Source organism: Lagopus muta, chromosome Z (assembly GCF_023343835.1).
Source record: "Lagopus muta isolate bLagMut1 chromosome Z, bLagMut1 primary, whole genome shotgun sequence".
Classification (NCBI taxonomy): domain Eukaryota; kingdom Metazoa; phylum Chordata; class Aves; order Galliformes; family Phasianidae; genus Lagopus; species Lagopus muta.
Window position 1 is genome coordinate 65,739,971 of NC_064472.1, and position 16,640 is coordinate 65,756,610.

Here is a 16,640-nt window from a genome sequence, read left to right on the forward strand (position 1 = left end):
AATAAATAAATAAATAAAAAGGGGCTTAAGTACAAAAAGGAGTAAAAAGATAATACAGAAATAACACAAAACTTCAAGGGTCTGGTTTAAAGCCACAAAATCCATGGAATGTGGTGAAGAGAGAGCCTGTGTACTTCCTTTTCTGCCTCTGGTGCCTAGGTGGTGGTCCTGGGGTTAAATTACAACATGTGCTCCCACAGCTAGGCACCAGCTCTGAGGCTGCGTTTCCTGAGCTTTGTGGATTTAAATCACCTAGCTAATGGATTTTTTTTTTTTTTTTCCCTTTTCCTGGACGTGGCTTTTGAGGATGTTGGGAGACAAGTAGGTTAAGGATGCTCACTGTGAAAGCATGACAGCTACTGCCTCTGCTTTAACAAACTTAAGGGGGAAAAAAAAATGTGGGTAGCAAATGATTTCAGTCCCCCCGCCTTGGCCTTTTTTTTACTAGTTGTGTTATATTTTGGTAAGACTCAGACAAGACATGTTTGACTTTTCCTCTCCTCACAGGAAAAGGTGGATGTGGACCACAAGTTACAAACCCAGACACACCTGGAAAAGGAGGACGAGAAGAATTAAATCTAGAAAAGCCCAGCGGAGATAAACGAATGTCCCCACACCTCCAAAGGAAAGTTCATCGAATTTTTACTCTAGAGATCTCATCTTCAGGATGTCATTGAACACTTCCAGTACAGGAAAAGGTGTGGATCCAAACACAGTTGACACTTACGACAGTGGCGATGATTGGGAAATCGGTGTTGGGAATTTAATAATTGATCTGGACGCAGATTTGGAGAAGGACAGACAGAAATTTGAGATGAATAATTCTACCAATACCACCAGCAGCAGCAGCACCAGCTCCAAGGATTGTGGGGCTCTGGCATCCAGTGGGGCTAATACTACCTCAGCCTTAGCTGATGGCCTAAAATTTGCTTCTGTTCAGCCCTCCGCTCCCCAGGGGAATTCCTCTCACAAAGAGACTACTAAATCAAAAGTGAAAAGGAGTAAAACTTCTAAGGATTCTAATAAATCTCTGCCTTCTGCTGCCTTGTATGGGATTCCTGAGATCGGCAGTGCTGGCAAGAGGCAGGAAGTCCAAGGGCGCCCTGGAGAGGCAACTGGCATGAATTCAGCACTGGGTCAAAGCGTGAGCGGTAACCCAAACGGCAATAATAACAGCACCAGCAGCACCACCGCCATTGCCTCTTGTGGGAAAAACAAGGAGGAGAAACCATGTAAAAGCCAGGGCAGCCGAGGCGCCAAACGGGATAAAGATGCGGGGAAGTCCCGGAAGGACAAGCAGCACGACGTGCAGCTGGGCCCCCCCAGCGGCCCTGGGGGCGGTGGCGGTGGACAGGGCCCCTCCGGGCACCTTTATGGCTACGGGTCCAAGGGCAGTGGGGGGAGCGGCAGCCCCTTCCACTGCACCGCAGCCACTGGGGAAGTTAGCAAAGGCGCCCCGGATTCAGGGTTAATGGGGAACTCTATATTGGTAAAAAAGGAAGAGGAGGAGGAAGAGAGCCACAGGCGAGTCAAGAAATTGAAGACAGAAAAGGTAGGATAAAGCTCCTCTCCTCTTCATCCCCCCGTTTGTGACGGACTGCTTCGTGGCACACCTCCGTCCTTCCCCCACCGACGGCAAGGTGCCCCGCAGCCCGTCCCCGCTCCCGGCGGCACCTGTCCGTCCCGCACCGCGCGCAGCGCCCGGCACGCAGTGCCAGTGTCAGGCTGCGGGTGTGCGCGGGCCGTCCGCAGCGCCGCCGGGAGGCGTCGGCGGGGACGCGGGCTCCTTCCGTGGGGACGAGGGACGCCGACGGCACGGCGTGCGCGGCGCCACGGGCCCCGACGTGCGGGGCGGGCGGCGGCGGGCGGGGCCTCCGGGCCTCACGAGGGCGGGGGGTTGGGAGAGGGGGAGGTGGGGGGCGCGGAACTCTGCGAATCCTGCGGGTCCGGCCGCCGGTGCGCCGAGCGGTGACATGCAGGAGGGGCGCCGAGCGGAGGTGTGCGCTTTCCTTCATCGGCGTAGCGGAGGGTGCTTCCCCGACGAATGCCCACCGTCGCGCTCTGGGGGAGGGCGGGCGCGGTGCCGGCATCCTGCCCTGCCCGCGCGTTGAGGGCTCGGGCCCGCGGCTGCCGGCGGGGTGCCCGAAGCACCGGCAAGGTGAGCGGTGCCGGGTGGCCCGGAGTTCTGCTGGTACCGCGTCGTCTGCTCGTGCCGCTCCCCGAGCGGCGCCGCTGGGAAAACGCGCTGACGGAGCGTCCTGCGAGTGTCGGCAGGGCAGAGGTCTCGGGGAAGAAGTCACCTTTCCTTAGCGCCCGTCTGTGCTGCTCTCTCGTTTCTGAGGTGTTGAAGGTTTTTTGTAGCGTCCAAGTCGACTTTCCAAGATTGGATTTGTGTGTTTGTGACAGGAGTTACCAGTAAAAATCCGAAAATATTTTTCAAGGGCTTGCATTCGAGGCAGGAAATAACGTGAATTTCTCATTGTGTGCGTGTTACTGCTTTTAATGTAGCGTGTCTACGGATGAATTTGAATGAGCCTTTGTGACCTTGTCTGAACGCGGATGAGAAGAGAGGCAAACGGGTGTAATTCATACGTATACGTTTGCACTTTTATTTATGGAGGTTCTGTTCACTGTGAAAAGGTGTCACAAAGTCTCCCGCTCCCTCTATTAACTTAGTACAGTAGGCATTTGCTTTTGTTGCCAATGGTCTTCAAATTGCAGCTCTCTAATCTGTTTTAACTATCTAGATAAATTGCCCTAATCCAGTCCTTACAATGGCTGTGGTTAAGGAGTCAGAGCCGTTTGATTGGATTCAGTGGCTGCCTGGAATGTGGGAGGTACTGCCCTTTTGCAACCCCCTTAGCCTTTTAATCTTCCAGCCAAATGTTCACATTCAACAATTTTGTTTAGCTGGCAATCTGAACATTGCAGTATCTCAAAGGCTGCTGTCATGGCAACAGCGATTAGAGAGCAGTGTGGTTTCTCCCGTTTTTGTGTTCTTTTTTGCTCTCGGGTCACACGGGAGACCGCACGAAGGATACACATACGTGCCAGATGCCGCGCAGTGCACTGCGCTGTTTATCGTTATGGGTTTTTTGTTTTTGTTCTCGCCTTGGCTGGAGCTGGGTATGCATCACTTGCACAAAGCACCTTGTATCTGGAGATATATAGTTTTCAAGCCTTGCATGTTAAAAATCAGTTTCCATTTATCATCATGTTGTGAAAGGCACGTCTCATGAATTTGGATGTGTCCTACTAGACAGAAAGGAGTTAATGCCCGCTGAGTGAAAATCCAAAGGTTTTTGTATGTGGTGTGAAAGACAACGCTGCATTTGTTTACTATTTGAGAAAAGCTTGGAGCGGATTCCCAGGACTTGCAGTCACTGCTTAGTTTTCACAGCGTGCTTCAGTGTCTATTTTTGGTCTATTTATTCTGTTTCTTTGCTGCGGAAAGTTGTGTAAAACATGATAAATTGATCTTACGAAGCCTAATTAAATCAGTGACTGTGTTCTGCTGGCTTTTTTTTTTAATGCAGAAACCGCAAGTATGTTGTAAAAGTTGCCACTCCCCTGGTATGTGGATAAAGTCAAAGCATGCTGTAATTCTCAGATGTTTGAACTATATTCGTGCAGCCCATTCTGTGGTTAAGCCACTGGTGACATGTCTGAATAAGTAGCTTTGACAGGTAGGCTAACCACTCCTCAGGTTCTTGGTGTTAAAACCTGTTTCCATTTTCCATCCCTTATCCATGCTCTGCCATTTTTAGCACAGTTACTGTCTGTCAGCAAGAACAAATCTTCCTCTTTTTAGCCGCATTTCCGTATTTCTAACAGCTGCTACATTGTTTATCTACAGCCATTTACTTTGTGTGTGTTAGGGGAAGGTCGGGGTCTGCAGCAGTCACAGCTTAACTGGGGTACGGAAGGGTTGTATTTGGAGTGTAGAGATCTGTGTGCTTTGATGAAGATAATATGGAAAATCCGGAGCTGCAGCCCGAGGTGCTGAGCTGTGGCTTGTAATTGAATGCTTGGTGACACTCAGGAGCGAATGTCCCTCTTGTGTTGGCATATTCCTTCTCATTTGGTTGTTTAAAGGAGATGAACGTGCTGGCTGGCGTTGTCTCGCCTTGGCGCCTTGTGGCAGGACTGAAAATAAGCCATGCTTCATCGGGCGGCCTTGTGATTTGTGCCCGCTGATGTAAATCATTTAAGTACACGCTTTGATTAATGATGTGACAGAGATATGCTTTTCATGTACTGTCCCGGCTGGCCTTGGATGTAGCTTATTCACTGTGAAATAAAAGGGCAAGCGGGTCACCCGCTTCAATTAAAGAACAAAGTCTATTGTTGTTTGACAGCAAACTGTTTTGAAAGCTGCACTGGGGATCTGGCTGCTGTGGAGCAATAAGGCCGGGCGTCTGCAGCGGTGCGGCTGGAGCCTGCTGGGCCTGGCGGGCCGGGCGCGGGGCTGCAGGCAGCGCTGGGAGCCCGCAGCCTGGTGGGGAGCTGCTGGGAAAGCGCCTGTCTTCAGCATCGGTAATTTTACAATTTTAATAACTTCGTAAATACCCAGTAAAAGGGAAGGAATTGATTATCCAGATGTCACGAGGTTAACCGTGTTCTCCGCGTTAAAGGGGCTTGCTGCAAGACTGTTTTAATTATAGCTATATAAAGACTTGTTTTTCCAAAGTAGCGTTTTATAGTCCAATAAATGAAATGTATGTTAAAAGTGCTAAGCAAAATCTCCTGTAACCACAGAGGTGTTCAATAACCAGATTCAAGTAACATGGAAAGTACCATCTGTTCCTAGTTTCCAGCCTAAAAACAGGAACCGAATGGTTGACATTTGCTCATACTTTCAAGACTCTTTTCTTTATTATTATTATTATTATTATTATTTTAAAAAGTTCACCTGGCACTTTATAGAAGCTTTGTGAGATGCAGTAATACAGGAGAGGCTGTGAAAACACATGTTCGTACAGACAGTTAACTGGTTCTGCTTTCATGTAAAGAGATTTCCAGAAGCTCAGTCACTGAAGAATTCATAATAGAGATCACCTCCAGCAGGCAAACACAATAAGGGTCAGATCTTCAAAGGTCTCGCTGTTTGCTAGAACCTGAACGATGCTGTTTTTCCCAAAGAAGTAAGAGGAAGGAGGAGAGGCAAAAAAAAAAAAAAAAAGTGACTCTCAAAAGACAACTTTAGCAAGCTGTTATCAGCTAACTAATTATGTGTAATAAAACCATTTACAAAAGTTTTCCATGCACAGATTAGAGCTGTTGATTACAGGAAAACTACTCTTTAAAGATAACTGGAGTCCTGTGCTGTTTGGAGATACCACTCCTGGCTGCAGCCTAAGCGCTGGATAAAGCGCCATCCGGCCTTTGTTTGGCCCTTTGACTGAAGCTAATAACTGGTCTTGTGGCACCCATGATAAAGAACATTATCTGTGCCTGCTCTGACAGGAGGCAGTCAGGTTGGTGGTGGGCTGTGGGGACTTCTGTGCAGTGCTGGCCAACCCACTGGCTTCACTCTGTGGTGCGCTGTGCTTTTCCACAGGGTTTGGTCTCTGGGACATCTGCTTTTTGATGATGGTGTGAGTCAGAAGTCTGAAAGGCACAGGTCTTCTTGCATGTTGAAACTCATGTTGTGGGTATATAAGAAGCAGTGGAGTGTTTTTCAGAAGCCCTATCCCCAGGCTTGCTGTCACTGATGTCTGTGGGAGAGCCTGGGCTGTTCTCTATTAACTGGACACATGCTGTTCATGTCAAACAAACACCGTGTCCCTGACACTGCTGAAATGCTGCCAGGTGCAGTGCTAACACCCTTTTCTCCCTTCTAAACTACTGGGATTGCATGTGTTCCAAAACAACACAGGAGATTAAAGGCCACAAAACAGGGTCTGTGCAGCAGTAGGTCAGAATGACCTTCCTGAGCAAAGAGTGGAAAGAAATGGAGTAGGAGATCTTGGCCAGATTGGCACTGAACAGCTGCCTTCAGAGTGCCCATTGTGTAAAGAGACTGCATTGTAATGGTTTTTGAACTCTCTTTGTGTTTATATGCTGTGTTCCTGCGAGCCTTAGGTGGTGCTACCAGTGTGCATGGTATCTGAGCACGTTTCACAAGCTTTGTCAGGAGGGTATTTCTGGGAACACCTTATCCACTATCAAAACTGCTACCTTTGTCTGCATTTTTGATAAATTCCCTATTATGGGTTTCCATCGCCCACTCTTGGAGACAGATTGCCTCACTTAGCTTGGTGTGTAGTTGCTGGATGTTCTGTGTTTCTCAGAACTGTCTGTTTTTGAATTGTCAGCTGTGTGTGGCAGATTTTTCCCGTGGTACACAAGTAGGACTGCTGACTAACCCATGTCTTTGTCTGTCTTGTTCTGAACTTTGTATAGGGCATCAACAACCAGGTTATTCTTTACTTGATGTGGCTGACACTATGCCAACTTCACCGTTGTTCTTACAGAACGTTCTAATGTACATTTCATATGTCACTGCATTTCCTGAAAGGATGGAAAGGTTATCTGACTTCTCAGTTGTGCTTTATTGCCTGCAATAGAAATATGTCCTTTCATAGGCACTTGGGTAGTGGTCATATCTGTAGACACAGTGACTTCGGTTGCAGGAATGGCCGTGGTTTTGCAAAAACCTAATGTTTCTCTAGTTAAACTTACATATCAAGGTACTATTTTTATTTCTTAATAACAATCACAGGGAAAATACCAATTAAAAAAAAGAAATTGTGGTTGCATGTAATGTTCCCCGTTCGCTGGCAGACAGTGTAATGGTGGTCTATGAAAATTTCTTAGTATGATGTAATTGCAAAATGTAAATGGCTCTTTAAAATCTACAGAGCTTATTTATGTTTCTTTTCTTCTTCAATCTGGCAAACTTTTTCCCTTGTCATGCCAGAATGTTTCTGCTCCAGCACTTCTGTGCTGCAGTACTTAACTGAAAAGTGTAACAGGACAAGCTTTCACTTTTTAATTTGTCCAAAAATATGCTTGAAATAAGATAATTCAAATAAAGATTATAACTAGCTTTTGTAGCAGAACTTGAGGAGTTTTCCTAATGTATGATTTTAAATTGCAAATTTTTTTTTTATTTAATTACGTTTAAAAATTAAAACCGCAGCTTACTGTGGGCTGTAAGTAGCCATTTGGGCAAATGTGAAGTTTAAACTATGACTTTGAGCTGTGTTGTAGCCGGGGTTTCAGTAAGCACTCCCTGTTGCATTTCATCTTAATTCTGACAAAATGGTCTTGGCAATCGGAACAAAAACATCTGGATAAAGGGCTGTGAAACTATTCAGAGTGATTTGACTGACAAGCAAGTTCTTTATAATGTTTTTCATCTTTTTGAGAAAGCAAAAAGAAAATTCAAGGAGTAGGAATAGTTTCTTCTTGTGAACCTGTGCATATGTACACAGATGCATTCTCTGTGCTTACAAACAGGACTCTTTGGATAATAAAATCTGATGAAGTAGGGCAAGCCGCAGAGATTGAGATAGGATTGAGGACTGCATAGTATGTTGTTGTTCTGCTTGAAGTGTTTGATTACCGAGAAAGGTTTGATATGTCAATTTTTCTATTAGGCTAGCACACAGTGATAGATCTTGGCTTTTCTACCATCTCCCCATAGTGTCCAGTGACGCTGTTCAGAGCAAACTCATCAAGAATTTAAATTTGAAGTTCTTTTTTTCCTAGTAAATTTTAGAGTCAGGAAGCACAGTGTTGAGTTGTGTCCTTTGCGATAAACCTTCCTCAACCATTATGACTTAACAGTCTTTGCACTATATTTGCACAGAAATAATGAGTGCTGAAAACCTGGCTCCCCCCTCTTCCTTTTCCAGTTTTTGATTTGTCCTAGCCTAAACCTTATTCCCGGGCACAAACCCAGCTTTGCTGAGGTGATTCAGTCTCCTGAGAATCTCTGCTGTCAAATAATAACATAAGAAAAATGTGCCCGTGGGGATATTTGAAGCATATGCCAATAGTTGTGTGTGAATGTAATTTATTGCAGTCAGAACAGGGAACTAGAATCTATTGATTGTGGTTACTTGTTGTTTTCAGAACACTGATATTCTGGTTGTTGAATTGTCTTGTCATGTTAACCAGCAAGCAGATGGCATTATGCCACAAACGCATATTTTACTTCAAGGAACTTCAGAGGTTTTGATGTGTTTCCCCCCACCCCCCTCTTATTTCCCCTGTGGCTTCTTTTTATTGAAGAGTAACATGAGAAGACCTGGTAGCAATTTTATTGCTTTCCCATAACAGTTTGAAATAATAGCTTGGTCTTTGGTTGCCAGTCAAGTTTCTACTAGTCAGCTTTTTTGTCATGTATATTTGCAGCTTGTCCACAGTAACTGGCTCTATTTTATATGCTTCAATTAGCAGTGGAAGACTAAGCTTGAATTGGTTGCACTTACCTGAACTCCTCAAATTCACCCCCTGTCATTCTGATTTGGGCAATAGCTGGCATGTCACAGTTTTTTTTGTTTTGTTTTTTGTTTTTTTGTTGGCTGTTTTTTTTTGCGTTATCTTTGGAGTCATTTGGGGGCTCTGTTATATCCACTGACTATCATGAATTTGCACACTCGAATACCACTGCCTTCACTGATGAGTTTTAGTGGTCCTGTGTTGAACTGTGGTAGAAATTGGTCTCCGCATTCCCATAGGTGATCATTAGACAAACACAGGTTTTATGATTTTCATTGCTTCTTTCAACCATTAAGAAGAGTCAAAAGCCAGTTGTAATCTCTGTTCTCAGAGCATGCGGGTCCAGACCGAATTATTTTTGGATTTCCTGTTACCTCCTTGGCCCGATTTCTGCAGATGGCTCACGTTAAAAGCAACAATAATGTTTGAATTGGAAGAGTTAGGTCTTTGGGTTTTCATTCTTTGTGGAGAACTGTTTATTTGTGTGTGGTTTGCCACACTACATGGATAGCACTATCAAATCTGTGCTTTATTATAGGCTTACAGCAGCGGAGTAATGGCAGTAGTTGAACGTCTCAGAGTTTCATGTTCTTGCCAGTTCTCTTTTTAAGAAGGGGAATGGATCTGTATCTGTGCAGCAAAAGGTATTAGAAGGAAATGCAATTAGAAATAGATCTCATTTTTCAAGTCAACTCTGTTTTGCTGCAAGAAATTTCAAATGTGATTTAGTAAATATCGAAGGTTGGTTAGCTTACACTCAAGATACAGATCTAATGCTCCAGAGGTATGCTGGCTATATCGAGCATGTTTGACATTAAGTCTTACCAGTTGCTTTTTTGCCCAGGGTTTAATGTTAGGCAGTGTACATTGAATTGGTTCCTGGAAATCAAAGGAAACATTTTGTTGTAATTTGAAAGCAGTTTGAAGATTGTTGTTTCACACCCAGTGTTACTGAAAATCTTATTCATAGTCCTCAACTATGGTGTAGTTTTACACAATCCTTTTAAGGATTGGATTATATAAATGTATGTGTGTGTATATAAATTAATACATATTTGTGTGTATATGTGTGTACATATGTCTGTGAGTATAGGGTGTATGCATACCCACATCTATAAAGAAAAGCTACTTTTTTAATAAAAACAGCAGCTGAGTTTTGGCTGATATTCTTTATTTACATTTCTTGTCCAGATCCTTTAATGGTCTTTCCTGTGACATTATACCAGATGCCATACACTGAAGGAGAAAGCTAGCAGCTATTTCCTTCATGGCATTGGTACATTTTCCTTTACACTTTAATTTTTATACGCTCCTCCAACCTTTTTGAATCACCTCTTAAAAAGAGTTTTTCTTTTTGCTTCTGACGTATCTGTTTGCAGGTTTGTGTGTTATTGCCCGCTTTAAAAATAAGAAAACTTGATTTTTTTTTCTTCTGTTGAGAGCTTAATGCTTTGACTCTTGCTCAACTCAGCTGGACAGTCATTACATTATGTTGCGTGAGCCCTGCTTGAGATGAGTCCATGTTATAAAATGGCCATGTTACACTATGACTGATTTGATTATTCCTGTAGCAACTTGAGTCACTGCATGATTTGTATTTTGTTTTTGCCCACCACCTGCAATAGTATTTGTTTCATTCCTACTGTTTCCTTTACCATCTCTCTGAAAATAAGAGCTTCTTGGCTATGGGCTGTTATTGCTGAGATATGACTGAGAACTGCATGCACTACAGTGAAGCACATTCATTTTCAGCTAGTACCGTTTATTGCCTTGAGCATTGTAAATCTGTCAGCTCTTCACGATGCTTTCACCTCTTTCTTCATTTGCTCCAGCTTCTAGTTTGACAATGTTCCCCCGAGGCAGAATTTTAATCTGCTTCCAATTAGTTGCAAAATGTGACTCAAATTTCCACATTATGGCTGCTGTTTTACTTGCACACACACATCTAGAAACAAATTAATGCTCCTTGAATATTTATTTTTGATCCTTAAGATTTATTCTGGGAGGAGAACTTGCCAACTACACTTAAAGTACCTCCAAGATTCACCTTTATAACTTAGATTGTAATATACATTTCAGGCTTAAAATGCCTCTTCCTACTTAATGTTTACAAAACCTTTTCAGCTGATATGTAATTATTGAAGATGCATCACAAATGGATAAATTCTAAAAATGAACAGTGCTTACAAGTAATGCTAAAAACACGTTGTGATTGCTATGCCAAATCAGGACATGAGGCTTTGTTTGTTTGTTTGTTTGTTGTCGTCTTTTTTTTTTTTTTCAGAGCTGGCACAACAGATTTTATTTTTATCTTTACTTAGTTTTGCAGGATAAACATATTTGTTTGGCAGACATTGAAAACCACCTATTATTCAGAACTCCAGCAGTGATCCACATTTGTTGAGAGGGTGAGAGAGGAGAATCAGAGTTCCATTTCGTCATTAGTGCTTCTTCATAGAGACAGCTAATTATATCTGTTAGCATGCTTCACTCAGTAGGTGTCTTCACTAGTGTTAGTAGTATGCCTTTAGAAACCTTACATAAATTGAGTTTTCAGGATCCTCAGGTTATGTTTGTGCTCCCATTAGTAGTTGCATTAGGAACATGGCCTTTGCAGTTCTGTTCATTGAGGAAGTGAATTCTTGAGTAAAGTCTGAAGATCGCTGTGGAATGGGCTGGAATCTAAACCCTGCTGGGAGTGTAAACTTCAGTCCTTCTTTGAGCAAAGCTGACGTAAAAGGTTTCACAACAATTCTGTTTGATTACCTTCTGCCTGGCTGCCTTATGTATGTAGTTGCCTGTATGGAGAAACACAGTGTATTCAAACATACCAGTAGCTAAATTTATAGGTGCAAATCTTTAGTAGAGCTTAGCACTCTGTAGCTTGGCAGATTGATGTCAGCAACAGTAATAGACTTTAAATAGGCTTGTGGAATTTCATTGGGCGTATATTGCTGAAGTTGATATTGCTAAGTACCTGTCATTTCTAAATGAGATTTGCACCTGCAAATTTAGCTGTTCATTTGTAGTAATTCACTTACCTATATATGGATTTCTTTTAATGTTTCACTGTCTTTACTATCCCAAACTGGGGCTGCAGCGTGCTGTCTGCATGAGCATCTGAATGGAATTGAACACATGTGCGTAGTGTTTGGGTTCACGGTTTCTGACAGAGTGTTCTCCATCAAGGACAGAAATGTAAAAGCAAGAAATAGAAGAAAATGACCTTGATGTTATTCTGTGCTTCTTTGGGTCAGAAATGACTCTTAACTGCATGAATGGGAAGCCTACCATCTTATTTATTTCTCTAAAGATTTGACTTTCTCTGGTGGACTCCTACGATTCACAACATCATTTCATGAGGAAACAGTATTTACAAACATTGTGAAATGCTGGAGTAGTGTGACCTTTTTGTTTTCCTCATGTCATATTATTTGAAGTTCATCTCTGCGTTCGAGGTGAACTGCAGTTCCTGTGATTATCAGCTGTTCAGGAAAGGGTGCAAAGATAATTGAAGCCAAAATATAATGCATGCATTTGTAGCTTACAGCAGTGGACTTAAAGACATCTGACAGTGCACTGGTGTACCACATAGAAAACACCTCCCATGCCCAAAGGTATGTACGCAAACACATGATTGTATACACCCGCACTTTATTAACTTTTCAGTCAAAATCCAGAATGCTTTTATCACAGAATCAAAGAATGGCCCGGGTTGGAAGGGACCTCAAGGATCATGAATCTCCAACCCCCCTGCCACATGCAGAGCCACCAGCCTCCCTATTTATTATTAGACCAGGCTGCCCAGGGCCCCATCCAACCTGGTCTTGAACACCTCCAGGGACGGGGCATCCACAACCTCTCTGGGCAGCTGTTCCAGCACCTCACCACTCTCTCTGTAAAGAACTTCCGCTGACATCCAACCTAAATCTCCTCTCCCTCAACTTAAAACCATTTCCCCTTGTCCTACAGTTATCAACCCTTTCAAAGAGTTGATTCCCCTTCTGTTTGTAGGCTCCCTTTAGGCACTGCAATGAAGTCCCCCCACAGCCTTCTTTTCTCCAGGCTGAACAAGCCCAGCTCCCTCAGCCTGTCTTTGTAGGGGAGGTGCTCCAGTCCCCTGATCAACTTTGTGGCTCTCCTCTGGACCCTCTCAAGCAGTCCTCTGTCTTTTTTGTACTGGGGGCTCCAGACCTGGACACAGTACTGCAGATGGGACCTCACAAGAGCAGAGTAAGAGAGACAATCACCTCCCTGTCCCTGCTGGCCAACCCTGTGGTGATGGAGCTCAGGATACCATTTGTGTTCCAAGCTGCAGGAGCACAGTGCTGGTTCATGTTAAGTTTTTCGTTTATCAGGACCCCCAGGTCCTTCTCTGCAGGGCTGCTCTCAAGGACTGCTCCTTCCAGTCTGTATGGATGCCTGGGATTCCTCCATCCCATGTGCAAAACCGTGCACTTTGCTGTGTTGAACCTCATCAGGTTCACCCAGACCCACCTTTCAAGTCTTTTGAGGTCCCTCTGAATGGCATCCCTTCCTTTCACCATGTCAACTGCACCACTCAGCTTGGTGTTATCAGCAAACTTGCTGAGGGTGCACTTGATTCCATCATAGATGTCACTGATAAAGATGTTAAAAAGCACTGGTCCCAAGACAGACCCCTGGGGAATGCCGCTCATTACCGGCCTCCACCTGGACATGGAGCCATTGCTGACCACCCTCTGTCTGCGGCCTTTCAACCAATTTCTTATCCATCGAGTGGTCCACCCATCACATCCACATCCCTCCAATTTGGAGATAAAGATGTGGTGGGGGACTGTGTCAAAGGCCTTGCTCAAGTCCAGGTAAATGACATTGGTCACTTTCCCTTGTCCACCAGTGCCGTCACTCCATCATAGAAGCCACCAGATAGGTCAAGCATGACCTTCCCCTGGTGAAGCCGTGCTGGCTGTCTCGGATCACAACACTCATTCCTCATGCAGTCAAGCATGACATCCAGGAGGATCTGTTCCATGATCTTTCCAGGCACAGATGTGCGAATCACAGGCCTGTAGTTCCCTGGGTCCTCCTTGCTCCCTTTCTTATAAATGGGAGTGATGTGACCCTTCCTCCAGTCATCCGAGACCTCACCTGACAGCCACGACTTTCCAAATATGATGGAGAGCAGCTCGGCAACCCCCTCAACCAGCTCCTTCAGAGCCCTGGCATGCACACCATCCAGCCTCATAGACCTGTACACATTCAGTCTCATGAGGCGGTCTCGGACTTGCTCTGCCCTTACAGTGGGGGGAATTTACTGCCCTAGTCCCCTCCTAGAGGTTTAGGGATGCAGGGCTCAGGGACATGAGAAATACTGGAATCCTGGCTGCCAGTGAAGACCGAGGCAAAGAGCTCATTCAGTACCTCAGACTTCTCTTTGTCCATTCTCCTTTTACATTTACTAAAGGAGGTACGCTCGTTTTGGCCTGTCTCTTCTGGCCAATGTACCTGTAGAATGTCTCCCTATTGTTTTTCACATCCCTTGCCAAGTTCTGTTCTGCCTGTGCCTTGGCTTTCCTGATCCCATGTCTGCAAGTCCAGACAGCATCCCTTTTGAGAAGCATTAAATGCTTTTGTTGATAGCTTATAGTTTTATAAACTCCAAATGAGCTTATTGCCTTTTAACCAGCACTAAATAATGGAAGAACCTATGAGCCTCAACATTGGACAGCAGCCAAATAGCCAAAGGGGGGGGGAGGGGGGGGACACTGGGGGGGGGAAGGAGAAAATGAATGGTTTAATTGTAGAGCAAATCAGCAAATCATTTGTTTACAGATTAAGACCTATTTGGCAGCCAAATCCTATGGACAAGGAGATGAAAGAGTGAGGCACTAAGGTACAGGAAATGAGCTCTATGTTTTGTTTTTAAGTCCTGCTATTTTTCACCTCCTCCCAAAGAAGAGGAGCCAGGGACAAAGAAGGTAACAGCAGCTGCTGCTGAACATGGTGCAAGTATTTAGCAGGGAGAAAAGGGTGGGAGAAGGGAGTGTTATTGTACTGTGCACTCTGAAATCAATCTGACATCTGGAGCTGCTTCCATGTAAGGGGCACCTGTTGGTTGCAATGGGGCCTGCCCTAATTTGTTTTCTGCCTCAATGGGGGAACTGGGGTGCCCAGTTAATCTCAGAAAGTGTAATGCGTTTGCCTGAAGCCTTCTCCCTGAAGTACACCTGGGCATATTCACAATTTTTTTTTTCTTTATCCTTCTAAGAGAGTTTCATTTATTTATTTATTTATTCTAATGGGCCTTTGTTTCTGTATTGTAATTAATGAGCGGGCGGTTCAAATGGTTCAACAGTGCTCACGTTTCCTGATTTATTGTTGTACAGCATTTTTTCAAAGTACTCAAGAGCTGGTACCCCGCTATTTGAAGATTTCATGAGTGAGTGCTTTTAAGATCAAACTTAAGAAAGTATTAAAGCACAAGTGAAGCAACCTCTACTGTTTAAGGCTGGTTAAGCTTTTTGTTGGAACTTCCTAGTTTTTTTTCAGAAAATTGCAGACTTTCGATGCTTCTACCTTTCAAGCTGAATTTTCTCTGACTTCTTTACTGTAATTTTCCAACCATCACCACCATGAAAATTAATTTGGGAAGTTCAAACATGGAAAATGTATGTTAGAAAGCAAATACTCAAGTCAAAGAAAACATTCTGCTTTTATACGAAGCATCACTACTACCAAGGGAGACAGAGCCTTCTGGGAAGATGTGCCAAGATTGTTCGTGTGAAAACTGGCTTTGATTTGATCACCTCATGAACAGCCTGAAGGGGCCTATGTATGCTTGGTTACAAGTATGCAATTTTCCATCTTCAGCTACTGCAATACTTAGTGTAAGAGAAGGAGTGGGCTTAGATTAGTGGGCTTGGCAAGTTGTGTCTGATGATTTAAAGCCATTATAAAATGCTCTTTTTGTTTGATTCCCTCTAAAGTAGGATATAGTAGGTAGTGAGGTGTTTATCCTTTTGACTCACAGCTAGTTCATGTAAAGAAGAAAAAGAGATCTGGGCAAAGATTGGCTTACCAGTTGTTTGTGTCTGAAATGCAGCCAAGAATTTCACTGGGAAGAAATAGGAAAATTTTCAGTGTCTGTTATGCTGAATAATTACAAGAGGAAAGGAAAAAAGTTAAATGAGCTTCAGGTGTCGCCTTTTTTTTTTAAGTGCTTGGCACTGCAATTGGTTGTTTCTTATAGTATTATTCTTTCTGCTAACATATAAGCAAGCATAAATCACACAAAATGGCTTGAGTTGGAAGGAACCTCAGGGTTCATCAGGTTTCAAGCCTCTTGCCACATGCAGGGCCACCAAGCTCCCCAGTTAATACTAGGTCAGGTTGCCCTGGGCCCCATCCAACCTGGCCTTGAACACCTCCAGGGACGGGGCATCCACAGCCTCTCTGGGCAGCTGTTCCAGCACCTCACCACTCTCATAGTAAAGAACTTCCTTCTGAAAAGAGCAGTGCCAGTAGCCCATGCTATTAAACTTGTTCCTGGCAAACTGTAGTCTACCATCTAGTAACCCTAGGAGCTCTGTTCTTCTCAACAATTTTTTTTTTTTTTTTTTTTTAATTAATTTCTTCTGGATTTCCTTACCCAGAAAATGAGAGTCTTTGTGGTAAAGTGCATCCATTGTGTTTACAGGTGGAATCTGCTTGCTTGGGAGTGAGCATCTGTGCAAGGAGGTTACTGCCTAGAAAGTTACATGAGAAGTATGTATGGTCATCATAGGCCTGGTCTTGTGTGTTTATTCCTTTTGTTTTCTCCTATAGCAATGCAGAGAAACAGTTGTTTCTCCTGGAACATTAAACTGTGGTCCGTAGTTATCTGATATCTATTTGGTAAGGTGAACATTGAGATTGTATGCTTTGTGACTGAAAGCAATATTCTGAGTGAGTCTTGCAGAACTTTTTGTGCTGGCATTGTGATCTCACTCTGTGCGTTAGAACACTTATGGCAGAGCTGGTAGAAACACAGAAGCAGTCTATGATAGGAAGTTTGTTTCCTCAGGAGTAATCCCTCAACATGGTAATATTTTTTGCATCTAATTACAAGTGTATAATTTTATTGTTGTTGCTGCCTCTGACAGAGGCATGGATGGCCTTTACATTGCGTTGTAAAAATGATAGCACTGAAGTAATTGGTGATGTTTCAT

The 16,640-nt window shown here is 43.9% G+C and overlaps 1 protein-coding gene across 7 annotated transcripts in view; it reads left to right on the forward strand.

Moving 5' to 3' along the window:
- ZNF608 (zinc finger protein 608) overlaps positions 1-16,640 on the forward strand; it is a 101,414-nt gene that overhangs the window by 2,234 nt on the left and 82,540 nt on the right. For 6 of the 7 annotated variants that reach the window (XM_048930608.1, XM_048930609.1, XM_048930607.1 and 3 more), the window contains exon 2: positions 508-1,552. In XM_048930608.1, the coding sequence (XP_048786565.1) occupies positions 668-1,552 (885 nt within the window). In that variant the 5' untranslated portion in view covers positions 508-667. Of the gene's footprint in view, positions 1-507; positions 1,553-1,936; positions 2,159-16,640 lie in introns of those variants that run through there. The other variant, XM_048930614.1, reaches the window with a different exon arrangement.